At 32.0% G+C, this 27,889-nt stretch overlaps 1 protein-coding gene across 1 annotated transcript in view; it reads right to left on the bottom strand.

Moving 5' to 3' along the window:
* LOC139503923 (dynein axonemal heavy chain 7-like) overlaps window positions 1-24,675 on the bottom strand; it is a 66,384-nt gene extending 41,709 nt beyond the window's left edge. Inside the window, exons 1-26 of the mRNA XM_071293942.1 lie at window positions 24,540-24,675; window positions 23,058-23,247; window positions 21,303-21,441; window positions 20,767-20,875; window positions 20,240-20,344; window positions 19,902-19,980; window positions 19,387-19,585; window positions 18,604-18,723; window positions 14,425-14,608; window positions 13,528-13,707; window positions 13,089-13,244; window positions 12,599-12,619; window positions 12,025-12,138; window positions 10,853-10,867; window positions 9,357-9,484; window positions 8,732-9,035; window positions 6,748-6,894; window positions 4,665-4,801; window positions 4,097-4,232; window positions 3,508-3,777; window positions 2,979-3,127; window positions 2,333-2,606; window positions 1,985-2,091; window positions 1,512-1,710; window positions 681-1,144; window positions 164-332 (exon numbers count right to left, since the gene is read on the bottom strand). Coding sequence (XP_071150043.1) covers window positions 164-332; window positions 681-1,144; window positions 1,512-1,710; window positions 1,985-2,091; window positions 2,333-2,606; window positions 2,979-3,127; window positions 3,508-3,777; window positions 4,097-4,232; window positions 4,665-4,801; window positions 6,748-6,894; window positions 8,732-9,035; window positions 9,357-9,484; window positions 10,853-10,867; window positions 12,025-12,138; window positions 12,599-12,619; window positions 13,089-13,244; window positions 13,528-13,707; window positions 14,425-14,608; window positions 18,604-18,723; window positions 19,387-19,585; window positions 19,902-19,980; window positions 20,240-20,344; window positions 20,767-20,875; window positions 21,303-21,441; window positions 23,058-23,247; window positions 24,540-24,557 — 4,113 coding nt within the window. The 5' untranslated portion in view covers window positions 24,558-24,675. The remainder of the gene's footprint in view (window positions 1-163; window positions 333-680; window positions 1,145-1,511; window positions 1,711-1,984; window positions 2,092-2,332; window positions 2,607-2,978; window positions 3,128-3,507; window positions 3,778-4,096; window positions 4,233-4,664; window positions 4,802-6,747; window positions 6,895-8,731; window positions 9,036-9,356; window positions 9,485-10,852; window positions 10,868-12,024; window positions 12,139-12,598; window positions 12,620-13,088; window positions 13,245-13,527; window positions 13,708-14,424; window positions 14,609-18,603; window positions 18,724-19,386; window positions 19,586-19,901; window positions 19,981-20,239; window positions 20,345-20,766; window positions 20,876-21,302; window positions 21,442-23,057; window positions 23,248-24,539) is intronic.
* Window positions 24,676-27,889: the final 3,214 nt, after the last annotated feature.

The following is a 27,889-nucleotide window of genomic DNA, read 5'->3' as shown; positions in this document are numbered from 1 at the left end:
TGTCATCGGGTCAATCAGTGCAAAACTAAGGCTTCCTATCTTGAATTTTACCTTCAATTAGATTCACTGAATTTAAACAGAACAAGAAAGTATCACACCTCTTAGAGTGAATAAGACAGCAAAAAAAAAAAAAAAACGAAAAAAAATCTTATTCAAAGCATACCTTGAAGAATTTTCCCAAAGCAATGAAATCCAGACCATCAGAACAGTTAAACACAACACACTGCTTAGCTACAGCTTTGGCTAAATCTTTTGTTGTTTCTGTTTTACCAGTACCTGCAGGTCCTTCTGGGGCACCTCCTAAATGTAGATGTAAAGCTCCAAATAGGGTTCTAAAGGGGAACAAAGATTAAAGAGATAAATAAAATATAAATGATAAAATAAAACTTAAAAAAATGTAAATCAAATATATAATTATAATGACTTGTATACTAATCAAATAATACAAGTTATTTTTTAAATCAGGTGATAGCCATTGTACAACATAGTCATTTGTATAAATTTTCTATACTTTTACCACAATAAAAAACAACCAACAGAAGCATTCAAATGAAACCTTGTAGTGTCCAGAAATTGTAGGACTTGGTATCCATATTCTATATTCAAGTCAGTTGCTAAAAATTAAAATTTCATAATGGTATAAATTAAGTAAGTTGTTTATTATAGTAACATGTGTATACCTGTAACATCTATCTGTCAATGGAGTGATGACAAGACGTCCAGTGTTTCCTAGGTATTCATACCCATAATTAAGTTGGGAGTTGATCATCCTAGTGACCATTTTCTTTTCTTCCCAATAATATCTCAGCTGACTTAACCAAGCAAAGTCCATATCACTGCTGATTTTTTGTTCCACCAATATGGCCAACACATCTCTGGCGTGGACATCCAATACAATCAAAGCTTGTAATGTGACTCGGTTCTGTTTGGACAACTGACCTCGTACCATTGCTACAATGTTATTGATCTGCTCATTACTGATTGCCAGATACCCAGCAAGTGCATCACCACCCTTTTGCATAGCAGCATGAATGTAGTCTGTCCAATATTTGGCCGTCACAGCGAGTACAGCTTGTCCTGGCCAGGTCTTGACCCATTCTTCTCTTATCTCTTTGACATAGGCATCAACTGCTTCTTCCGTTACCTAAAATAATAGTTTTAAATAAACAAATGTAAAATAAAGTGTTCTTAGTGGTGCCAACTTCATGGTTTATTATCTAACATTCCTACAGATAGAATTTATGGTTTTTAACCTTTAAAAATAAATCTTTGGGAAACTGTTGTTAGAAAAAATAACCGTATAGCAGGTTATTTTTGCGGGTGTAAAAATATTGCGATTTTCATTGAACAAAATATTTGAAATATTTTGGCAGTTATTATTTTGGTGGATTCAAATATTTTATCAATACCTTTGAATGTACACTTTAAAACTTTTAAATACGGTATCTTTTCATCATTTTTCATGTTTTATTTCAACTGACTGCTATATTTAAGTGCACATAACATATTACCTTTTGTAGAGATTTGATCATGTCTGACTCCAGTTCTAGCAACCACTTTTCTACTTGACCTCTAGCCTTTGATGTTGAAATGGTGTCACTCAAGAGGACAACTTCACCTTCACTACTCTTCATGTGGGTTATATCTAAAGTGTCTGTGAACTCAAGGCTATTAATACCTTCAAAGCATTTCTTCAAATGAGGCTGTACTCTAGAAATAAAGGAGAAGACATTATTCCTCTTGCATTTCTGAACATTCAAGGAAAGGCTGTGAAAAATTTTAAAAGGTCAAGAATGAACAATGTTTGCAACATGGGTCAAAGGTTAAGGTCTCAAATATATGCAAAATTAATTTTCCTAAACTAATCACAAGTATAAATTGCTGACATAAAGAATGAAATAGCAGATGATTATTTTGTGCATATAAGTATTTTTTGTTATCCCAATGATAAGTTAGTCTGGATGATTGTTTATTTAAATCTTACCTCTTGGGATCTTTAGTTTCTGACAGAATTTCCAACAACTCATCATTAGACAAGAAGAAAAATCTTGGGAAGTAGAGTCGTTTCTTCTCCAAATAGTCATTCAAACCCTGAAATATAGTCAACATTACAGATCTGAGTCTTTCTCAAATATTCCTTACAAAATCGCATTAAAAACCGCCAATTAATCTAAAGTAAAATTGTCATGTTCAACAACCTACATCCAACACTGTTGTTTCAAGATATATAATCACTTTACCATTTTATATAAAGGCTTTCATCTGAAAAAGTTTTACTTTTCAAAATCTTTTAGCTGTTGAACTGAAACCAAATTGTTATTATATCAAATACCTTTTGAATGAGCTCAAGCAACTCATTGGATTTCTTCAACCCATCCAGTAATTTATCAATTTCAATGACTGCTAGTACATGTTTATCTAGATTGACTTTCTTCATGATTTCTCTCCAGTTTTTGTCGACAGTTGTGAATCTCCTTCCTTCCTCAGGCATCTGTGCCATGATGTCGGGAGAGCTGAAGATGGGTTCCAGGTATAACCAGGTGGCTTGTACCTTCAACCATTCATCCAGAACATCTTGTAACAGGATCAGCTTGGACTCCCATTCTCTGAAGAAAAAAATATGACAATGAATTTGATAGTCTGTTAATTGTTTTCAAGCTTAACTGATTGTTATTATAAATAGATGATGGATGGTAGTAAAGTTTAGAGGTAAATTTGATCTTTAAATAGAAGGAGAACATGAATACCAACTGTGTTTTGTATGAGACTGACAAGCTTAGTCAATTTGTGAATGTGCTAGTTCAAGAGCATATGCCATCCTTCCATGATACATAATTCTGACTTTGAGTATACCAGTCTTTACTTTTACACCATAATGCTTGTTATTATAGAGACATATGTCATGTACACTTGTGTTGCAGTCTTCAAAAGTTTTCATTTCTATCATAACTACAGGTAAAACTGATCCTAATACTTACTTAATTTCATCTTCAAATGGTTTGATGAAGGGAGAACCTCTCATGGTCTGTGTTTTGACAATGTGATCATCAAGTAACAACTGAATATCATCCACAGATGACAGGATGTTGGTTCCTGTGTCACGGTATGGGATAGTAATCAACTCCATCTACAAAAACAGGGAATTATAAATAAAATGAACATCTGATAAAAACAAACTTGATTAGTTGTAAGATTATACAGATTATTTTTAATCCTGCATGCTATTTGCAATTTGGAAATAGATACCAAATTATTACAAAATCAATAATCTAGCTGATAGTCCTTGCAACATTTCAAAATAGTAGAGAAATTAAACATGCTTTGTTCTTTTGTCCCCTAGACTAAAACGCAAAATTTGAACAACGATCATCTTTGATGGGCATACAAAGAATCAATAATATGTCAATGGTCATAAATGTGATAGAACTGTTGTAAAGGGAGATAATTGATGTTGAAAGGAGAGGTAATTTGTATAGAGAGGAAGATTATCAATGTTTAATTACTTACAGGTGCCCATTCTTCTTTCATCTTTTTCATGGCCTTCTCCAATGAGAATTCCTTACTGGCTGCCTCACTGATGGACTCAAACTTGGGAATAAACTGGTCCAGACCCATCTCAACAAACTTCTTCAGGTTATAGGTCTCATCAGGCCGTAATGGTGGGTCTATGTTACAGATCTCAGAGATCTGGTCCCAATGACGATCTCTTATACCAGGGTTGAATAAGGTCTGGATAAGTGGCATGTTTTCTCTGAACTCTTCAACTGTAGATTTAACCTATAAAATGAGAGATATTAAAATAAGTAAATTGTGACCTGGATTTGATTTGGCTTCAGCAATTTATGACTATTGAACAGCGATATACTACTGCCTTTATTACAATTCATATCAATGTATGCAAACGAGTATATAAAATTTTAAAGGTTTTCTGCAAGCTAAAATTGTAAATAAATTTCTCCTTTACTTCAAGTGTTCAAGTTTTATAATTATGAATGGCAGTTACACAAGTTAACATGAATTGCATGGATAAATAAATATCAGGGAGCATAACTTGTCTTTTGAATTGCATAACTGGAAGTGTCCATATTATTCTTACCTTTCCTGCCATTTTCTTGGCTTGTGGGATAGAATCAAACTGTTTCTCTAGTTTATACAGAGCTCTCCAGTAATTTCCAACCTCATTCTCAACATCATCAGGGTCAACTCCAACCATTGGACCATTCATCCAGTCACTTAACAAAAACAAAATAACAAATTATTATTGTATCATAAAATATGTAACATACACAAAAATCTTACATTTTTTCTTTGCCTGTCCTAAGTCAGGAGCCTTTAATTCAATAACTATCTGCTATAGATTTGTTTTTTAGCTTGTTGTTTTGAGCATAATTTAAGATCATTGGTATATTCTTTAGCAATATTTTTAAATCTATTATTGAGTTGCCTTCCAAAGCTAACTATAAGTGAATTATATGTATGGGTTTTCCCAACTTATAGAAGGCTGTACAATTACCTATACCAGTCTCTGGTAGATTGTTGTCTCATCAGCATTCATACCACATCTTCTTATTTCAATATATGTTTTGCGGTACTGTAGATGTTAACTTACTTATGCTTATTCTAGAACTCTACAATATTTTGAGGTACTGTAGATGTTAACTTACTTGTGCTTATTCTGGAACTCTACAGTCATCTCATACAAACTGAGGTATGGTTTCAGTGTATTTAAGATCGTCTGTCGCTGGGGATACTGTGTAGTATTCCAACCAAATGCTTCTTCTTCAAGGTTGAAGGCTTCAATCTAAATATTACAAATTAAATTTGAAAAAAATATACATGAGCTACAAAATCATGACTCAAAATGCACAAAAAAAAACCAATATCCAAATGGGAAAATGCTTATTAAATGAGAGTCAACATCTTCCTAGGTTTATAGCTTTAATAATAAGGATGACTGATACAGTACCTGAAATGAATACACAGTATATTAGTAAATGATTAGTTATCTCCTCCCCCGGGGACAAGTTTTTTTTGTATACGAAAAAAAAAACTTAAACAATTAAAGTCAAGTCTATTAGAAAATAGATCTTCAGGAATGTTCTGTTAAAGTCATCTGGAAGCGAACAAGATTAAACGTATGGTGTCCTTTCACAATTTTAAACGTATGGTGTCCTTTCACAATTTTAAATGTATGGTGTCCTTTCACAATTTTAAACGTATGGTGTCCTCTCACAATTTGAAACATATGGTGTCCTTTCACAATTTTAAATGTATGGTGTCCTTTCACAATTTTAAACTCAAAGTCTCTAGATTCACTTATCAATGTCTTTGCATATATATTTCATTAATCAGTTCCTGATTCATCAACGTTATGTTCTGTTGTGTTGCGGCGGCTCGGTCTTCGTGGTGTCAATAGTTCCTTTTCTCCAGCTTTATTATGTGGCTGAAGACGGGATAGAGCACGTGGTATTCTAGACGTTGAAGGTACATCTGGTTCAGGGGTCTGGTGGAATGACCTTTGACTGTACATTTAGAACATGTGAATGTCCAAGCTTCGCAGTATCTAGACCTGGCCTTGCGATCATTCCTCTGTCCATGAGCAGGACCACCACAAGCCCAACATTTGGCTCCAGCTGCTTGTGGTCGCTTCTGAGTATTACATGTGGCACTCATAGCACTAGCTGAATCTCCTACTGCACTCCTTGTGACTTTACCCTGCTCTTTCTGAGCAATAAATGATACAGTCTCTTCTAATGTTCTATCTGTCTTGGAGTCACCTAGCAGGTCAGACATAATTTCTGGGTCTGCAATACCTCTTACTAAATTGTCTTTTATTATCTCATCACTATAGTCAAATATATGGTTGCAACCTAATTCTTTACACGTTGCTTTATACTGGCACAGTGATGCTTGGCCTCTGAGACTGGCCAAAAAAGTTCTGATATTTGAACCAGGTGATTGAGTCATCCTGTTCAATTTTATGCGTTGGACAAGTGTGCTTTCTTCTTTGACAGCCAGCCTTTTGATTTTGTTGCTCTTGTAGACCATGACAGAAATAATCCCATGTCCCAAAAAAATTATAATTAAATTTACTTTTAAAACTTTTTGAGTCCAACTTATAATAAAATATTAACCCTTATTGGGACCGTAATATTACGGCCGTACCCAAAACACTGTTATTTGGCTCCAATGGTGCTCCATACATTTGGAGGTCAATGAATGCATGTATCCTCAATCTTACACTATTAATTGTCATGTTTTTCAGTTTTAATGTTCATTTTGAGTTTAAATACCAACTTTTAAAATTAAAATCAGACAAAACATTTTTTTTTGGAGGGGTGGGCTTCAACACAAGATCTGACACACGAAGTTATGAGGCCTTAAACTTTTACAAATAGTGTGAACAAGGGGGCATATAACTACTGATCATAAATTAACAACTATTCCTGGTTGCAAGTCCAATTGATTTTTAGAAAATCAGAAAAATTCATTTAATTTGTGCAAATGACCTTCTGTAGTGTACCCAGATCAGATTCACTTCGACCTAAGAACTGTTGTGATTAATGTGTTCACTGGAGTCCACTCTGCATGCAGACTACAGTTGGATGCATTTAATGGCATCCCTGGGTTTTCCAGGTCAAGGAATGAAATAATGTCAAAATTTATGCATTTTGCACATGAGGACCAACTGTTTTATTTCTAAGGTTATATCTGTTTCAATTATCTAATAAGCTGATATAAGTTAACCTTTTCTGCAGCTGCTTGAAGTTTGCCATCTAAGTTCTGGGATTTCTTCAAGTATTTATTGATCTCATTGAGATCACCATATGTAGAGAATTCTTCCACCTGTTTCAGGTAACTGTCCAGCTCCTCCTGGAATCTCTCTCTTCTCACCTGGCAAAAGTAAATGAAATATTAAATCAAAAGTTTTGGTTTGATACAGCAAAACATTTACATAGAAAATTATAACATGATACAGATGACTAAACTGTCAAATATTTAGGAACAAAGTAATAGGTCTTAAAAACTCCACAATTATATGATATTCCTGGGAGTTAAACATTTGATTAGATTTATAAAAGTTCAAGTGTCCAAGTTACCACACCATTCTTTAACTTTGTAATCCAAACTTTAAATAATTTAATTTTGGATGTAACGTGTCTTCTGATTGGCTGACGTTATTTTGTTATGAGCCCATCGACATAATTTAGTCATGTTACCGTGACGTCATCAACGTTTTTTCATGGTTTTCTACGGTTTAAAATGGAATTTAGAATTAAGTTATAAGAAATGACTGTAATATTTTTTCTGTCTATTCGAAATAACATAAAAAATGTGGTGCACACTGTTAAATAACCTGTTACACACGTTATTAAGGGTGCACCAAATTTTTAATGTTATTTCTTCATAGACAGAAAAAATATTACAGTCATTCCTTAAATAAAAAAAGGGCTTATAAAGGAAAACAATCTCCAATTCAAATATGTTTAAATGTGTTTATTATCTGTTTATTATCTCAAACTAATCAATGACTCAACCTAATACAAGAGGCTGTCACAACGACAGCAAACCGGATTTATTAACATTTATTTGTGTCCTGGCTATATCACAAGAACCATTACTGATGAATGGTGAAAGTGAAAATCGTCAATATCAAATTTGACCTCCATTTTGTCATCAGTATCAACATATTAAAATTTGAAAAGCTTAGATTGAATGGTTCATGAGTAAATGCAACAACCTGAATGGAAACGCCATTTTACGATTTTTCAAGAACCATAACTCCTGAACGGTAAAAGTCAAAATCGTCATTATTGAACTTGACCTCTATTTTGTCATCAGTAACAACATATTAAAATTTCAAAAGCTTTGGTTGAATGGTTCATGAGAAAATGCACGGACACGACGGGAAAAACCATTTTTCAATCTTTCAAGAACCATAACTCCTGAACGGTAAAAGTCAAAATCGTCATTATTGAACTTGACCTCCATTTTGTCATCAGTAACAGCATATTAAAATTTCGGAAGCTTTGGTAGAACAGTTCATGCATAAATGCACGGACACGACTGGAAACTCCATTTTTCAATCTTTCAAGAACCATAACTCCTGAACGGTAAAAGTCAAATTCGTTATTATTGAACTTGACCTCCATTCTTTCATTAGTAACAACATATTAAAATTTGGGAAGCTTTGGTAGAACAGTTCATGCGTAAATGCACGGACAACTCCATTTTCCAATCTTTCAAGAACCATAACTCCTGAACGGTAAAAGTCAAAATCGCCATTATTGAACTTGACCTTCGTATAGTTGTCAGTAATAACATATTAAAATTTTAAAAGCTTTGGTTGAACGGTTCATGAGTTAATGCACGGACAACATTTGATTGCCGCCCACCCGCCCGCCCGCCCGCCCGCCGTACATCCCCAAATCAATAACCGACATTTTTGTCACAAAAATCCGGTTAAAAATTGAGAATGGAATTGGGGAATATGTCAGAGACAAAAACCCAACCAGGAGCAGACAACAGCATATTGACCAATGTTAATTGAAATTATATAGTAAGTATAGATTCAGATAAATCTCTGAATAAAATAAGGGAACATAGAATTTGTGTTTTATATAATCTGAACATCCCCAGTCACATTTTTTGCATTGATAAAAATACCAAACTTTATTTTGATGTATTGCACTGAACTTAACAAGAAGAGCATTAAGGATAAGTTACATACCTTGAGAGAATCTTCATATTGATTTCTCTTCTCAGCGACTATCACTTTATGTTCATTAAACACGGCAGGCATTCTCTGGTGCCAGATAAACACACCAGCATTCAATTTCAGATCAGCAGACTGAAATGTGGTATGATCAAACAAGAATGTTAGACGGTCCTTTGACTCCACTAATTTCTTCTCTAATTGGAAGATAATGTCTGATTCTACTTTTTCTATGTATTCTTTGAGTTCCATCAACTGCTCAGTGTTAGCTGGTGTTGTAAGGGCTTTCTGAGCAATCTCCTCATATTCTTTCTTCAATCTGAAAAAATTGGAATAAATCAAAATAATAATTTAAATGAAATATAAAATAAAACTTCTGCTTTTAATATGAACGATTTTTAGAATTATGTAAAAATAATTCTTTAATTCAATAAAATAGGTGATTAAAAAATTGTAAACAAGTAGGTATTTACTCAATGTTATATTTTTTGTCCTTCAACTGTTTAGGTTATAATACATTCTTGGGTTTCAAATTGAGCATTCCTGATGAAGGTAAATTCAGAAAATCACTTCAAAAACCATGAAATTTATAAGTTTTTGGTTTTCATTTTTATGAACATGACCTAGTTGTTATCCTTACCTTTCGTTGGCTTCTTTGTGGTCTGTCAGCATTTTAGACAGAAGTTTCTGACACAATGCTTCTGCTCTCTTCGTCAAGGTTCTGATCAACTCTTCACAGTTAACTTCAAACATACCCAGACGAACAATCTGTGTTATAAAATATCTCATTAAATATAATGCTTAGCAAATACAAATTTTGTAAAAACAGAAGTTAAAGGTTAAAGGTGATATATTGTACACTACAATCACAAGGTCAACACTGAAGGTTAAAATTCAAAATGAAGTAATATTTCTTAACTGTCTTGGTAAAAAAAATTATTGAAGAACAATTACTTGTGTATTTTAAAGAAATTTATGATGAAAAAGCTAATTTCTATATTTACATTACATTTTTTTTGTTAAAATATTTATTGGTAATTTATTCTAAATATGCCTTTGGGTTTTACTTTCTCTAAATTTTATAACCAGATAAAAATGTCTATGAATGATTGAGAGACTTAAGCTAGCACCAATCTTTAATATAAATGGCTGAGAAAAGGTACTATAAACATAATTCAAAATGTTTTTTTTTCCAATTCATATTCCTGTTGCTAGCATTGAAATGACTGGACTTGCATGTCATTTTTAAAGTTTGAGTAGTAAATGAACAATAACTTTATAGGACTTTTTAGAGGGTTAATAAAGTAATATTTTATATAACAATGTTAAATGTGATGAGAATAAAGTGCAGAAATAAAACAAGGGAAATAACCAACACCATTTTCTATACAAACTACAACATAAAGAGAAATCTTAAAATTGATTCTACAGGGCGACATTTTATTCTTTTTAAAATTTCATGTAATACATAGATTACTTCGTTGAGGCATAAATTGTAACAATCATACAATGTGTCAATCACAGCTCTAATCGAGACTTTCCATAAGATCAGTGATGAACTAGTGATTACTTTGCTTAAAAGTTTAATCAAATTTATGATAATAATGATAGTGATTATGATCACATATATATCTGCTGTGATAAAATTTATACAAATATAAAAATCAAACATTTTATCATTGTAATGCATCCTTCTAAAAGCTTGTTGACTAATCATTCTCCTTTTGCATTTCAAGACAACTTTCAGCAAACAAAAGTACAATAATCTGCTAAATTTAGTCTAAGAAAAAACTAAACCATAAATGCACATCTATTTATAAAAGTCTGGTAATCCTTCGCATTTAAAACAATATTGGAAAACATATTTTCCTAATAATTACTAGTAACTGAGGAAATCACTAAGATTTGTGACAAAGTATTAGAAAATATGCTAAGCACTGTCTCAGATTTTTCAATTTTATTTCAAACTGAAAATTTTGAATACAAGAATTGTTATAAGAAAACACAAAATATAATGTAGTAAATCCTGACAAAGTCAATCTGAGACAGATCTTCTGCAATTTAAGAGAAAAGAAAATATATCTACAGAGACTTCTATTTTCAAACTCGTTGTGAATTTCATCACAGATTTTATACCTTTCTCATCCCTGTCTGTGTCATAATGATAAAAGAATGTGAAGGTTAACATACAAATAAGTGTAAAAAAATCTGAAATATATATATATGCTAACCATTCATACAATATTAAATCTACATTTTGCTTCAACATACTTCTATAAGAGTGAGAGAGATCAAGATCTCTTGCATTTAAAGATTTAATTTAAAACTTTAAGATAAAACTTTTCCCCACTCAAATCTGTCATTTTGCTATTGTGTCTATTAAGACAAAATTCAAATAACAGAAAAACCTGATGAAAAGAATAGGAAAATTTTACTGTAAAAATTTGAAAGAACCATCCTCACTGATAAGTATGTTGTTCAATTATATTCTGATTCTAAACTATGATATATATATATGCGTCCTTCTAGTTAATGTGAGCAAGCTTATAGTAATTTAAAAACATGCAAATATATTTCATAAACCCAACTGTTTATAAATCAAATTATTTGTTTAGTATCATATGTTGAAAGGCAGGGTAAAATTACTGCTAAAATATACACAAGATCTGTCTAATATGCATTCGTAGTAACCATAAGTAACTTGTCTATAGCCTGTCTAAAGGAAACCCTCAGTTTCCAATATATGTAATATTAACATTATCAATATCTTTCTTTCCACATTTAAAAAAAAATTAGTCATTGCCTCTGAAGTACCATTGCAAATCTTTCTGTTTAACCTTGAAATTTTTAAATATAATTGGCATGCAACAAAGTAGTGTTGATCATCTTCTACGATGACTATAGTACATTCATAACTGCACAATACAGGTGAGACAAAGCCTTTTCACAAAACACCTATAGTGACTTATACCAAATCCTCTATCTAGCAGATTTATAAAATTAAAATATCAATTATATGCAGTTAATCAATATAAGACTATCCCCTTTACATTCCTACAAGAATCACTTATAGGGTGATGTTTTTGACATTTGTTTCTACTTCATTGAGAAAAAAATCTGATCTAAAACCTTCATATATGTATACTGAAACAAATGTTTTTTATTTCTCTACATGACTTAATCTGAACAATCCATGTTAATGTTTTAATTTGACTTTTCTAAAGTGTAAAAATGTTAAGTAAAATATATTCTGAAAGGAAAAAGGAATCTTTTCTAAAAGTTCGAATGAAGCAGATTATGTTATTTACCTTTTGTGAGTTATAGGCTATTTCTTGTGACAAGTTCGTATATTTCATAACTTCTTTAGAGTAGTCCTCAAACGAGTGTTCTTCCTTCATAAACTGTTCAACATCTTGTTCAGCCTACAAACAAATTACAATATCATTTATACATTTATTCAAATTTGGGCAATAATACAGTCTTCCTGTCAACAAAACTGTTGGTGACTTCGATCCAAGATCGAAAATCTATAAAGTTAAATTCATCAAGAGACTCTCATACTCTCTGATTAAAAAAAAAAGAAATAATAACATTTTAAGATAACAAACAACGAAACTGGTAATCCTTTAAATATCCCAGACTAAAAAGAAATGGCTTTACCATTATGAATAGCTAATCAAAATGATAATTGACTGATTGATTTTTTTTGGTGACCAAATTGTCACGGCAATAGCCCTTTTCATAATGTGTCAACAGAATTGGCTATAAAAAAACTTGTCAAAAAACTATAATTTTTAACAAGATATAACTAACAAATCAACCAAATTAAAACCAACAACCTGAGAATAAAACTTATAAGGCATAAATAAAACCATAGTCTACCTGTATCTTGCCTGTGTATGGCTGTGTGTAACAAGGAGAATATTTCATATATTACACAAAAACAAACACTTTAAATATTATGATAATTCAAGAGCATGTAATTGTGATTGCAATAACTTTAAGACATCAGCTTTTGAGGTCACAGCTTTCAATGTTGTGAAAATAAAAAGACTCATGACATCTAATTCATTTGTTATCAAATTCACCATTTTTTTAAATGTTGAAAAATTGGATGCATATTGGTTGAAGTTGAACCTAGAAACTAGAAAACTTTATTTCCAAATAATTCATATAAACTTTCAATAATGCCAAAAAAAATCAAATATATTTCTTACCTATAACACCAGCTTAAAACATTTTATTTTCGATAAATTTAATGTGAAAGTTTAAAACTATCTGAAAGAGGCTATGCATTTATACATCTGTTCTTCATTTACAAAGTCATCTACCATGAAAAAGTATTACACATGAAATATCAAAGGCTTCATACCTGTTTTGAAATAAGGAAGTTGTATTTATCATAAATTTTGCAGTGTTCAATTGGTCCAACACTTTCTTTCTTGATGACATCCCTGACTTTCTGTTTGTGGGACTCTAGGATCTCTGGTAGAACAACTGGTTGTAAATTGGTCTTTGTCTTGGAACTCTGTTAAAATGTACAATATACATAGTAATATAGAAATAAATGTAAATTGACAAATATTCACAATTTGATAATTTATAATGAATTTCACATTTATTTTTTTCTATAAAAATTTCAATTTCAAAAATATAACCCATGGGACATTCTTACAAAATATGATAAACTGATGTTAAAAATTAAGTTGTTTGAAATCCTTAAAAACTAAGTAAAAGTAAGAAGTTGTCAAATTGTAATTTTTCAGTACTCATTCACTTAAATAAAAGATAAATCTGAACTAGCTACATACCCAGTCCAAGTACAGTTTTGTTTCAACCCTTGGTACTTGTTGAGATGCTTTGATCATTACATCATAAACATTTAGTATGACAACTTCAAAGTCTTTAAATGTTGGCTCAAAAACAATGTTTGTATCCTCCAGAATCAGGTTAAGTTGGAATCCTGAATGTTCATATGCCTTTGTGGAATACTAAAACAAAATATATCACAGTATAAATAGAGATAACTAAAATCCATATAATATTTAAGTTAACAATACAATAGTGTTTCAAACAATATCAATCTTCTTGGGAGACAAGACAATTTAAAATTCAACAAAATTCAGTTTTCTCCTCTGGTCAATCATTGTACTTTTTTCTCAAGGTTGCAACCGATATTATTTTGCAAGATATCTTTTTATGACGACATAAAAAGTATGAATCATGTATGACAATCAAACATATATAAGTCAGTTTTGTCAAAAATTGAAGAAACTTTTTTAAGGTGGTCCCAAAAACCTTGAATACTATTTATTTGGCTTATTTAATTTTTATGAGATTTTGACAATAAATTTACTTTGCCCCATACCATACACAAATTTTCCTCATTGAGAAGTTTTTATATTTTTCCTTAAAAATAGAATGTAATTAAAAAGCTGATTTTAACAGAGTTATCTCCCTGTATTGTTATGTACCAAATAAAGTACAACATAACTTTTGTTCTGATATTTCTAACATTTCAGTGGAAGTATAATAGTGATTGCAACCAGGAGATTTTTCTTTCATCAAATTTTCATCAAGTTTTTCTAATTTTGAAAACATACACATATATCTTCAACAGATCAATCTAAATTTAAAAAGAAAATTTTGCATTGATGAAATCTGAAATTGCTCGTCCTATTAGTATTTGTCCTATTAGTATTACTCACAATGGGTTGGTCGATAAGATCTGTAAAATCATCTAGTGAGTTCAGCGACAACTGCTGAAGATTTTCAGTCATCAATGTGGCTGCACTGTTAAAGAAGGATTCCAGTTTTTCTGGATCAGCATTACTTGGAACCTGTTTACGCTTGTTTCCCTCATAAAACATTCTCTGTACTTCTGGGCACCATCTGAAAAGGTATGATATGAAGTTTGAATCAAATGACAATTTCCATAAATTTCCATAAAGAAATCTTTAAGGATATTATAAAGGCAAATTGTTTACTGGTTTTAGTAAAAAATATATATAAACTAGAGGCTCCAAAGAGCCTGTGTCGCTCACCTTGGTCTATGTGAATATTAAACAAAGGATGCATTTGAATTCATGACAAAATTGTGTTTTGGTGATGTGTTTGTACATCTTACTTTACTGAACATTCTTGCTGCTTACAATTATTTCTATCTATATTGAACTTGGCCTAAAAGTTTTAGTCGAAAATGTTAGTTAAAATTTACAAATTTTATGAAAATTGTTAAAAATGCACTATAAAGGACAATAACTCCTTAAGGGGTCAATTGACCATTTTGGTCATGTTAACTTATTTTTGGGTCTTACTTTGCTGTACATTGTTGCTGTTTAAAGTTTATCTCTATCTATAATAATATTCAAGATAATAACAAAAAACGGCAAAATTTCCTTAAAATGACTAATTCAGGGGCAGCAACCTAACAGCAGGTTGTCCGATCCATCTGCAAATTTCATGGCAGATTGATCTTGACCTGATAAACAATTTAACTCCCTGTCAGATTTGCTCTAAATGCTTTGGTTTTTGAGTTTTAGCCAAAAACTGCATTTTACCCCTATGTTCTATTTTTAGCCATGGCGGCCATGTTGGTTGGTTGGCCAGGTCATGCCACACATTTTTTAAACTAGGTACCCCAATAATGATTGCGGCCAAGTTTGTTTTAATTTATCCTGGTAGTTTTAGAGGAGAAGATTTTTGTAAAAGATTACTAAGATTTACGTAAAATGGTTAAAAATTGACTGTAAAGAGCAATAACTCATAAAGGGGTCAACTGACCATTTTGATCATGTTGACTTATTTTTGTAGATCTTACTTTGATGAACATTATTTCTGTTTACAGTTTATCTCTATCTATAATAATATTCAAGATAATAACGAAAAACAGCACAATTTCCCTAAAATTACCAATTCAGGGGCAGCAACCCAACAACGTGTTGTCCAATTCATCTGAAAATTTCAGGGCAGATAGATCTTGAACTGATAAACAATTTTACTCCCTGTCAGATTTGCTCTAAATGCTTTGGTTTTTGAGTTATAAGCCAAAAACTGCATTTTACCCCTATGTTCTATTTTTAGCCATGGCGGCCATCTTGGTTGATTGGCTGGGTCACGCCACACATTTTTTAAACTAGATACCCCAATGATGATTGTGGCCAAGTTTGTTTTAATTTGGCTTGGTAGTTTCAGAGGAGAAGATTTTTGTAAAAGATTACTAAGATTTCAAAAAATGGTTGAAAATTGACTATAAAGGGCAATAACTCCTAAAGGGGTCAATTGACCATTTTGGTTATGTTGACTTATTTGTAGATCTTACTTTGCTGAACATTATTGCTGTTTACAGTTTATCTCTATCGATAATAATATTCAAGAAAATAACCAAAAACAGCAAAATTTCCCTAAAATTACCAATTCAGGGGCAGCAACCCAACAACGGGTTGTCCGATTCATCTGAAAATTTCAGGGCAGATAGATCTTGACCTGATAAACAATTTTACCCCATGTCAGATTTGCTCTAAATGCTTTGGTTTTTGAGTTATAAGCCAAAAACTGCATTTTACCCCTATGTTCTATTTTTAGCCATGGCGGCCATCTTGGTTGGTTTGGCAGGTCACGCCACACATTTTTTAAACTCGATACCCCAATGATGATTGTGGCCAAGTTTGGTTTAATTTGGCCCAGTAGTTTCAGGAGAAGATTTTTGTAAAAGTTAACGACGACGGACGACGACGACGACGGACGACGGACGCCAAGTGATGAGAAAAGCTCACTTGGCCCTTCGGGCCAGGTGAGCTAAAAAATTGGTAGTACAAAATGCAAATTGTGCTACAACCAGCCAACATTCAATCTGGGTTATGATAATATAAAAAAAAATATATACAACAAGAATGAGTCCATAGTACAGGGATGCTCCACTCGCACTATCATTTACTATGTTTAGTGGACCATGAAAGTGGGGTAAAAACTCTAATTTGGCATTTAAATTAGAAAGGTCATAACATGTATACTAAGTTTCAAGTTGATTGGACTACAACTCCATCAAAAACTACCTCTCGACCAAAAACTTTAACCTGAAATTTGCACTATCATTTTCTATATTCAGTGGAAGGGTCAAAATTCTAATTTGGCATTAAATTAGAAAGATCATATCATATGGCAAATGTGTACTAAGTTTCAAGTTGATTGGACTTAAACTTCATCAAAAACTACCTTGACCAAAAAACTTTATCCTGAAGGGGGACAGACGGACAATCAAAAGAAGGGACAAATGGACGCACAGACCAGAAAACATAATACCCCTTGACTATCGTAGGTGGGGCATAAAAATAAGTAACTGTTGTATGATTGCCATAGATACAATATTGATCAAAAGACCAAAGGAAAATAATGTAAACAACTTAAGTTCAACTTTCAACAATGAGCAAAATGATTACTATATAGATAGCCCTGGACACAAAAATGTAAAACAATTCAATAGAGAAAACTTGAGGCCTGATTTAAGATTATACACTTAAAAGAAAAACAAGAGGTTCTACAAGCTTAAATCATAATTTGATATACTGCCCCTACATGAAAGAAAGTCAAGTCTATAATTTGTTTAGGGGAAACCCTGAAAATAATTTAGATAAAAAAAAAAAAAAATAGTAGGTGAAACAATGGCAATATATATGTGGTTAAGATTCTATTGAAGTTTCACAACATTCTTTCAAGGGGGAACACAGATACAATGAAAAGTTGTAAAAGACTTTATAATATCAAGCATTATAAGTAATTTCCTATTTGCAAAATGCAAATAAAGGCTATCTTTAAAAATACTTTTTTAACTATATGACTATTAAAATAATATATTATCAATTAATAATTCTTTAAATTTTTAATTAGCAAAATTGGAGGGAATTTCCCTAGAATGTACAATTAAAGTCATTAAATTATATAAAAATATAATTTTATAACATCAACAAAGTTTTTAAACTTCTTTAAAATTCTTCAGTTAATCTTATTAAATCTTCAGACTTATTGAGTATATGCCAATTTTCAATTGATCAGGATTTATAACAGTATGTTGCCAGCTGATTTGCACACATGCCAACTTATTTGTTTGGATTACACAACATATTTCATAACAAAATGCACATGTATGTCCTAATTCTTTACACAAAATTTAAATCAATTAAAAGCACAAAGAATAATATTTTCATTTCCTTGTAGATAGCTTATAAAATTCTTCTGGTGATTGGGCTTATGACAGTGCCTTCAAAGTCTTGTGCTGTACATTTGATTTGTCTCTCTTGGTCAGACTTGTAATTAAGTTGTAAAAATGCTTTGTTTTTCTCTTAGTTGAACATATCTTTTCACTAGTTGTCCATTTCCCCATGTGTTTTCTTTGTGTGTGTTTTATATCAAACTATAAAAAACTGCTCTTTAAGTATCGAACGATAATTCCATGAAATATACGGAATTAAGTTATGTATTATAATAGAAGTTCTTTTATTGTTGTTCCTATTCTTTAAGTACCAGTACTCACACTTGCTTTAAAGGAAAACAATCAGGGGTCTGTAAGTCTATATTAGTCACTTATTTCCCAGCATGCAAAAGGCACATTTTCAAAACCCAACACCACCAAAATTTAATAAGATTGTACTTAGCTATAGTGAAGAACAAAAACATGATGATAACTTAAATGAGCACAAAAATTATTGATTTGACCCTCTCCTATAAAGCCTGCTCCTCACACAATTCTAAAATTGGTTGGCAATTATGGATGACCCCTTACATATTTATGCTGGAAAAATTAACATCTTTCATATACAATATATATAGCATGTGATCTCTTCCTTCAACCTATAACACATGTTAACTGAGAATATTGTAACATAACTTACTTTTTGAGAAGTTTTTCCTTTGCAGCATCAACATGTGCCATACACATCTTCTGGAAAGTTGTCAAGTCCATAGATTCTACTTTATCATTAAACTCCTCTGTATTGATGAACCTCAGTTTTCTGTGGGTGGAAATTAGTTCAAAGTTGATCTTTTAGTTCAAATATCATATATTCATGCACTCATACTATAACATTTCTACAAACTAATGATTAAAAGAGGACTAGAATATATGTCATTTAAATATGCAAATCAACAACAACAAAAGTAAGAAAATTACCTTACTTGGACTATCTGAGTCTGATTTTATGAGATTAAAAAATTGTATTGATGAAATGTTTTTCAATATTGGAAGTAATGAAGGGGTCAAGTAGCAATTGGCAACATAGATTTTGTCAAGGGGTCACAACATTTTTATAAGAAACCCAGCTGTATACTAGAATAAGGTTCATTATCAACACAGAACAACTAGGTTTTTGGATATAATTTTGCATGAGCTAACTTGAGACTAAATGTAAATCTGTTAAATTCCATTTTTAAAATTCAATAGTACACCATTGTACACTGTAAAAGAAACCAAATCTACAAATTACAAAGACTAATTCAAATGTACATAAAATTTTAACAGCTACCAAAACATTATACAATCAAATGATTTTATTCGAGCATTTACCTAAATAACCTCTATATAATGGCTTTTTTGTTTGACAAATGCAATTGTTTTATAGGAAAAACATATGTGCTGCATGACTTTTGGTCTATACCTCTATATGTATACTACTCACCCAAAGGAAACATGCCAGAAGTCAAGAACCTGTAACATGCATGGAGTAGTTATATGAAGTTTCTGTGACATCAGATCTAAGCCTGATATAAATGACTTGTGCCATGGTTTGGGTACAACATCCATCTCCTCTCTGTGAGGTGGAAGTCTTTCTTTTTTGTCATCATCTTTTTCTCTTGGGTCTTTCAATACAAAATCAACTAAAAAATAAAAGGTACACCATTGACAAAAGTACAGGCAACAGGCAATACTAGTGATGGTGATAGCTAGGCCTATTCTATGTGTTACATCTATACATCAAACAGAGCAGTCAACTCTCTTTTTCCAATGTCAGCAGTCGGTATATAAGAAGAATTTGGGTTAGTTTTGCATTTTCACCAAATCATGATTTTATCATTCAGGCTCCTACATACATCAATGCCACAGTGTTAACTTCCAGAAAATTTTATTTGAAGTATAAGTTAGATAAAATTTTGGACATTTCTCAGATTACAAACAAAACTTGAAGTTACTTACCAATAGCTTTTTTGACACTTAATAAATAGTCCTCTCTCATTTCATCAGACAAATTCTCTATGGTTTCAAAGTGGTCTTTCTGCAAAAATAAAACAACATCAATTAGATCAATTTAATTGAGTTTTTTTTTTTAAACTTTTCAACTCAAATACTTGCAAATTAATTTCAGGTTTAAAGTTGTTGTTTTGGGGAAACTATTTCAAATACTCAATCTTTTTTATTGATAATTGTATCAAATGATTTAAACAAAGACATGTTTGTTATGAAAATAATGATAAGTGCATGTAAATGATAATTTTCTAAATTTTGATTTCATAATTGTGGATAATGAAGCATACCTTTAGATCATATGACACAAGGTCAAGGACATTCTCAAGCCATGAATCTTCCATTGGAGCCACATGTTCTGTGTCAATTCCATTGTGAATATAGTAATAATATCTCTAAAATAAAAGAGGAAAAAACTGATTACAAATTCTGTGTCACATCCATTTTGTTGAATACAGTAATTATAGATAAAAAAAACACAATTGTTTACAAGTTCTTTGAGTTTACACATGTATCAATATTGCCAAAATAAAAGATCAGTAGAATTTTAATAATTTATGAATTGTCATACTCCCTGGTATTTTTTTGCTCTGTTTTCCAAATAAATATACTTTTCAGTTTTCATAGCCAAAATAAATATACTTTTTTCCAAGGTTTTGAAGTTAATTTTTTATCCAACAGTATTATATTAAATGAAAAGGTCATCAGAAATCATGAAAACAATATAAAAGTTCAATTTAATTTTTGAAATAGATGGCCATCTTGACAGCCTATATTTTTTAGTAAACTTTCAAACTGATTTTAACTTGATACCTACCAGAATATCTTTTTCTGCTGATGTTGGTGACCCTGTCCTTGACAGTGGAGGTAACTCACCACCGTTGATAGAAACTGTACTGCTGTGAGGAACTCCACCTTCCTCTTGCCTAAAAAAGTACAAAGAGTTAGCATTGGAAGTCTCTGAACAAATTTTAAAGGAGACATGAAATATATGTTCATATACACAAAATGTATACCTTCACATGAAAAATAGGTCTGATAACATTGAATTTGCTAAATAAAAAAATCTTGCAGGAGAAAAGTCTTAAATAGGAACTTTTAATACAATCTCATTGGAGCATGTCCATGAAACTTTAAATGAAATCAAATTCTATTAGAAACTAACTATATTATGTGATGTTGCTTAGTTAGCTTACTAAAATCATAATAAAGTATCCCTGCACAATTTGACAAAATATACAAAAAAATACAGTTATCAATAATAGTATCATTAAAATTTTTAATATTTTTTCCAAAAAAAAGAAAACATGTTTGCAGTATTATATGAGTTTTAAATCAAATTTATTAACTTACATGATAATATCAACCAAAGCTTTTCTGAAATTTTCTCTGTCTTTTTTGGGTTGTTGAAATTGTGTAACATCCCCATTTGCAGCACCATTTTGTTTTTCAATAGGTTTCAATTTGGTTGGTTTCCGTCTCTTAGAATCTCCTTTACAAAAAAGAAACATGATTATCAATGTTATAATTGAAACTAAAATAAATCAACTATGTTTAACAAGTACATGTTGGTCTGATGGTCCCCTACATTGTACCAGTATCATTGAAAATTTGTCTTTCCCAGTGACTTTTTAATCAACTATTTTCTACAGGAATATGACAGTTGTTAACCATTTGTTTGATGTTTTTTGTCTTTTGGTTTTGCTGTTAATTACAATGATTGCATTGTCACTTTCAGTTTTGAACTTATATCATCTGTATTTTTGTGATTTTACTTTTTTTTATATTTAATAAGTTTGATTATGGCTTTTGGAATTCAACCCACTTAGAAATTATGCAAAATATTATTGTTTTATATTTAAAGTATAAAATGTACTGACATGAAGAATTTTCTGATTAACAATGTCATGAATGTACACTATGAGGCTTTTGTTTTAAATTGAAGACTCATTTGCAATACTTAAATGATTGACTATATGTGTTTTAACACCACTTATAGCACTATATCATGGTCATCATAGAAGTCAGTTTTCATTGGTGGATGAAACGTAGCGAACCATTGATCTTCAGCAGGAGAACCTGACAATCCTAGTCAATAAGATTTTGTGTCGAAATGTACATTTTTTTTACATAAATAAGGCTGTTAGTTTTCTCATTTGAATTGTTTTACATTGTCTTATCGGGACCTTTTATGGCTGACTATGCGGTATGGGCTTTGCTCATTGTTGAAGGCCGTACGGTGACCTATCTATAATACTAAAATTACGAGGTCCAATTTGTCAGCCGTCATCACGTAAAAACGACGAATCAAAGAAATCAACTTTATATATAACTAATATAGTACAAAGGTGTACATTAAAAATTACACCACTTCAGGCCCTTTTGTTTTCCACGTAATTAATATTGCCAATAATTAAGAAGTTCCGGGTCAAGTCCGATACCGATACCAATAGTATATTCACCTGTTACCTATTACCTTATCTGTACGTTCCGCATCTGACAGGCGCACCAACAAACGGTGTATTCAGGATTAATATGCTATATACACGGGTCATAATCACAGGGTTGACACTACTAAATTGTCAAATTGTTACCTATTGTAGTATTTTAATCAGTAAGAATTTCTAAGATAACAATACGAATACTAAAAATCTGGACTAAAAATAAGGCGTATAGGTACAGTTTTCAATTAATTTTGTTAGCGGGCATGACGTAAAACAGCGAATGAAATAATTCAAATTTATTTATAACTAATATAGGACAATGCTGTTGATTAAAAAATACTCCCTTCCAGGAACTTTTGTTTTCCAAATAATTAATATTACCAATAATTGATAAATTCCAGTTCGACGGGTTCAGACAAACAGATTGAAAGCAGAGAAAACTGTGTATCTTAATAATCGGCATGACTTATCAGATGACAATACTAATACTAAAATAAGACTTGCGCATAGTTATATACTTTAATTCAGTCACAGACCCGCGATATCACGGGTGTGTTCTAGTAGTTGTTAATGTTTGTGTCATTTTGGTCTTTGTGGATAGTTGTCTCATTGGCAATCATACCACATCTTCTTTTTTATATGTCACATTCTTTCATGTACTTACTTGCTGTGAGCTCTCCAACTAAATCAATTCCATTTGTTTCTTCTTCAACAATTTTACCAGATAGTTCAAAAGTTGGTGGATTTTGTTGCCATGCTGGTTTTGATCTTTTGGATGGTAATACTGGGAGGAATCTAATGGGATCGTCTGTCCCTTTACCCTTACTCCCTCGGCCACTACGACCAGGAGTCAACTAAAAATAGAGAAATAAAGCAACAATGGAAACCCAAATGTTCTTTAAAAACTTAAATCCAAAAGGGAATATGAAGGTCTAACATCTTTAGTAAGCTTGATAAAAAGTTTTACATAAGTGAGGTAAATCTTCTGAAAAGTAGGTAAATGATATCATGGATAAACAGATACATTTGTAATATAATGATGGATCAAATTTATTTTAGACATATAGTTTAAGTGAATTTGATTTAAGTACACTTGCATTAATTGAAGATATATATTTACAACTTGAACTATATCCAAATCAATCTGTGTTAAAAACAAGGTGCAGATTTTATACTCTTTGATGTGACATTTTTAGAATGAACTCATGTCTTACAAGGTATTCTTTCTCCCACTAGGTAAAAAGAACCTCAGAAATTGTTCTGACACTGTAATTCCTGAAGTCTGTATGTCATTACACCTTTATTGTTTGTTTGAAATCAAAGAATTCTTTTTTTTAAGTATTATTTTTTAGCTTATGAAAAACTGATTGTAATTGTCTTTAGAGGGACCTGTCACCATTGTACCTAATAATTACATGTAGAAAGTAAGGACTCTTCATAACAAAAGCATGGTCAAAGGTTTAAACTTTACCTACTGGAGGGTTTTTATAATTTGCGTCAGTCAAATTTTTACAGTAATTTTTGTAATTTCCAGTAATGGCCAACAAATAGCGATATTAAAGGTGTAGGAGGGTTACATACCCTTCAAGTTCATGACGAATAACAATTAGTAATTGATCTTGCGAAATGATTTTAATGATAATTTTTTTGTGCATGACGATAAAATGTACATGTACATGAACTTTCTGACGATTACGAAACTAATTTTGACGAATCATGCAAAAAATTTCCTAATTCTGTCACATAACAAAAAGAAAATTTTGAAGAATCACAATAAAAACTGTAAATAATTTTATGATAATGTTAGCCGAAAAATGACTGCTTGACACCTAATAGTAAAGGGCATATTCGTACCCTCATACTGGGCAGGCTTGTTGACATGTTGTTGCTTGGTCCCTAGCTGTAACTGTCAATGTTACCATCAGAAGTTGCATGAATCCTATCTATGGCCTGATATATTGTTAAAAGTTAATTTTAAATCAGTGCTATCTAATTATCTAATCAGAAGTCTTACACAATACTGCGTTTAACTTCTGAAGTTGGAACGTTGTCAAAATAAACCCTGCAGTGACCAGCAACTTATATAAATCCGATCTGACTCCCCTTTATAAAGCTTGCTTTCAATGTAAATTACTAATAAAATTACCTCCTGAATGTCTGCCATCCCAAATTTCTATGTCATGGGTATATCTCAACAGTTATTGCACTGGATCAAGAGAAAATAAAAAATGTTTTGATTTTATCCAATTGAGCAGTGCGTGACAAGATGGCGGTTATGCTTTAACGTTGCTAGGTAATATGGATTTAAATTTTTTTTATTGTGAAATAATTCATAGTGTGGAAACATTTTTTCTTGTTTATTTTTAAAAATAAAACACATTTATATTCTTTTTTTATTGTTCGACGATTTGATAGTTTAATCGCCGAAGCGAGATTTTTATAAATGGGGTACCAGATGGGATAACATTTTTTAGCGGGAATTTTAAATCTTCAGTTTTCAATGCTTTCTATATATATAATAAAGTGAACACAGTACTAGTGATCACAAATTCAAGTTAATTAATTAAGACCGATATAAGAATAATCTGAGAGATGTTAGAAAAAGTTGTAATTTCTCAAAGATTTTGTTTATACAGTCACGTACCAGCACTGGCGGATCCAGAATTTTCATAAGTGGGGGCCCACTGACTGACCTAAGAGGGGGCCCGCTTCAGTCACGCTTCAGTGATTCCCTATATAAGCAACCAAATTTTTTCCCAAAAAGGGGGGGGGCCCGGGCCCTAAATCCGCGTCTGCGTACTGATGTCTTCAAAGGCTTTAATAGCAAGCCGCGCTAAAAGTGTCCTCGGAAACACCGAGATTTATATGATTTATATATATGTCTCTTCTCAATGTTAAAAAAACCTTAAATTATGACATGACATAATATACAATTAAGTTAGTATAATAGTCACGGTTATTATAATCACACTGACAGTTACAGTATAACCTGAGTCGGCCTCAGTGTCGGCAAGGATTTGTATAGTAAAATTTGTATACAATAGTAAAATTTGTATACAAATCCTTGATGTCGGTTAATTGTTCGTTAGAGCCTATGTTGTCTCTGTTTGTATACCTTGCCGACTCTAAATAAAGCTTAAATAAATAAATGTATTTATATTATAATACTAGAACACACCCGCGAAATCGCGGGCATCCAGAGCGTATTTGAAAGGATGTAAAGTGTTGTAGGAAGAATTTTGTAAAAGATTTAATGACTTGAGAATTTCAGGAAAAGTATCAAAAGTCATAGGTACTTGGGGACAGGAAAATGTTTTTTTAACCCTCCTCCTTTATTTCCAAAATTCCCATTTTTTGTTTTCTATTAATTTCATTATGAACATAGTTACATGAAGGGTAAACGTATTATGAACATGCTAGTCAGGAGCCTGTAATTCAGTAGTTCAGTGATATTTGTTTTTCGTTCATTTTTTGTACATAAATAAGCTTAAGGCTGTTAGTTTTCTCATTTGAAATTGTTTTACATTTCGGGGCCTTTTATATCAGACTATGCAGTATCGGCTTTTGCTTATTGTTGAAGACCGTAAGGTGACCTTTAAATGTTATTTCGGTGTCATTTTGATCTCTTGTGAAGAGCTGCTTCATTGGCATTCATACCACATCTTCTTTTTTTGTAAAACATTTAGTGACTTGAGAATTTCAGAAAAGGTATCAAAAGGTAATTTGGGACAGGATAATTGTTTTTCTAGCCCGGCTCCTCCTTTTTCCACAAAAAAAGGGGGGTCGGGGAAGAGGCGGATTTAGCCCCCCCTTTCTGGGAAATAATTGGTTGCTTATATAGGGAAGCATGAACGGAGCGGGCCCCTCTTAGGCAGTCAACGGGCCCCTGCGTATGAACATTTCTGGATCCGCCACTACGGATGGGCCCTGATCCCAATATCCCGGGCTTAAAAACATGAAATCCCGAGGTTCTGAATTTATAATACAAATTAAATATCTCGACATACCGAAATTCGAAAAAAGAAATCCCGGATCCCGAAATGGTCAATCCTGAAATTTCGATCTTAAAAACATGACCGGAGCGGGCCCCTCTTAGGCAGTCAACGGGCCCCTGCATACGAAAATGTTCTGAATGTATTATACAAATTAAATATCCGGCACGACATCCCGAAATTCGAAAAAAGAAATCCCGGATCCCGAAATGGTCAATCCTGAAATTTCGATCTGAAAAACACACGTTCCAGACGTCCCAAAAGTGTATTTTCTTTTTACAGTCAATTCTCAGTTTAATAATTGATCCACATCGGTCATTGATATATTATTCAGACCCTATCTATTAAATAAACCCTGTCACTGCCGTGGATAGTAAACTTGAAAATGATATCAGACAGAAAATACACTTTATTCGTAGTATATGTATTTGTTTCATAGTAAAAAGAAAAACTCAAACCGGAGGTCTAATCTGACTTAAATTTCGTCCAATGACGGATATAAGACAGAAAATACACTGTATTCGTTGTATAGTATACAGAAATACGCAAACCGGAAGTCTAATCTGACTTAAAATTACGCCCAATGACGGAAACATATCCGGTCGTCTTTTTTCTCGTTTTTCACCCAAAATAACTCAATCTGAATAATCATATGAATGGATGACAAATGCGATTATGCACTGTACCCATAGGACACAGAGGCATGATGATTAATTGATTGTGGAAAGAAGAGAAGCGACACCAAAAATGAGGTCTTCTCGTTTAATAGTATAGATACTATGAGTATAAAGGATGCATGAAAAAAAAATTCAATCCACATTTTCCCGCTAAATTGTAGTATGAAATCTTTTAAAAAAAATGATTGATAACGTCGAAAACCAAAAAAATGTTCTGACTCGGACAAAAAACAATATCCCCCGTTGAAGTTTAATGGTTACTCCCTTATTGTTAATTATTTTGTGTGTTGTGCTTTGTACATACAAAGTGATATTCAACATGTTCAATCTCAAAAAGTAAAAATAAAAACGTAATGACAAATTGAAAAAAGAACCCCGAAAAAAAGAAGACACAATAGTAAAAGAACAGCTATTAACACCGTGAATGATCCCAGGAGAAACGGAGGGGTATTTTTTTTTAAGAAGATCCTGCTCTACACGTGTTAACTTTAAAACCGAATAAGTAATCAAATATTTAAGTACCAGTGAAAATTTAAAGAGGTTTCCCTAAATTCGGTACAAACTATATGTCTGTTCCAAGTCAGGAATGTGTCATTTGTTTTCGATCAAATGGAAGTTTTTAACGACCTTGACTGGCTATACAGCCCTTGCACGCTCGGTATTCTTGTTTTCGGTGGTTCCGTTTGGTAATTTATATTCATTATTATACTTCATGTCAAAATGCCAGATTTTGATTGGCTAATACGAGGGTGTCAATTTTCTGTGTTACCCTTCATGGAGACGCTTGATCAAGTGTGCGCTTTATTAAACATGACTCTATCCTATGG

This window comes from Mytilus edulis, chromosome 14, assembly GCF_963676685.1.
Source record: "Mytilus edulis chromosome 14, xbMytEdul2.2, whole genome shotgun sequence".
Lineage (NCBI taxonomy): Eukaryota > Metazoa > Mollusca > Bivalvia > Mytilida > Mytilidae > Mytilus > Mytilus edulis.
The sequence above is the reverse complement of the archived record's forward strand: the minus strand, read 5'-3'. Positions and strand labels throughout refer to the sequence as shown.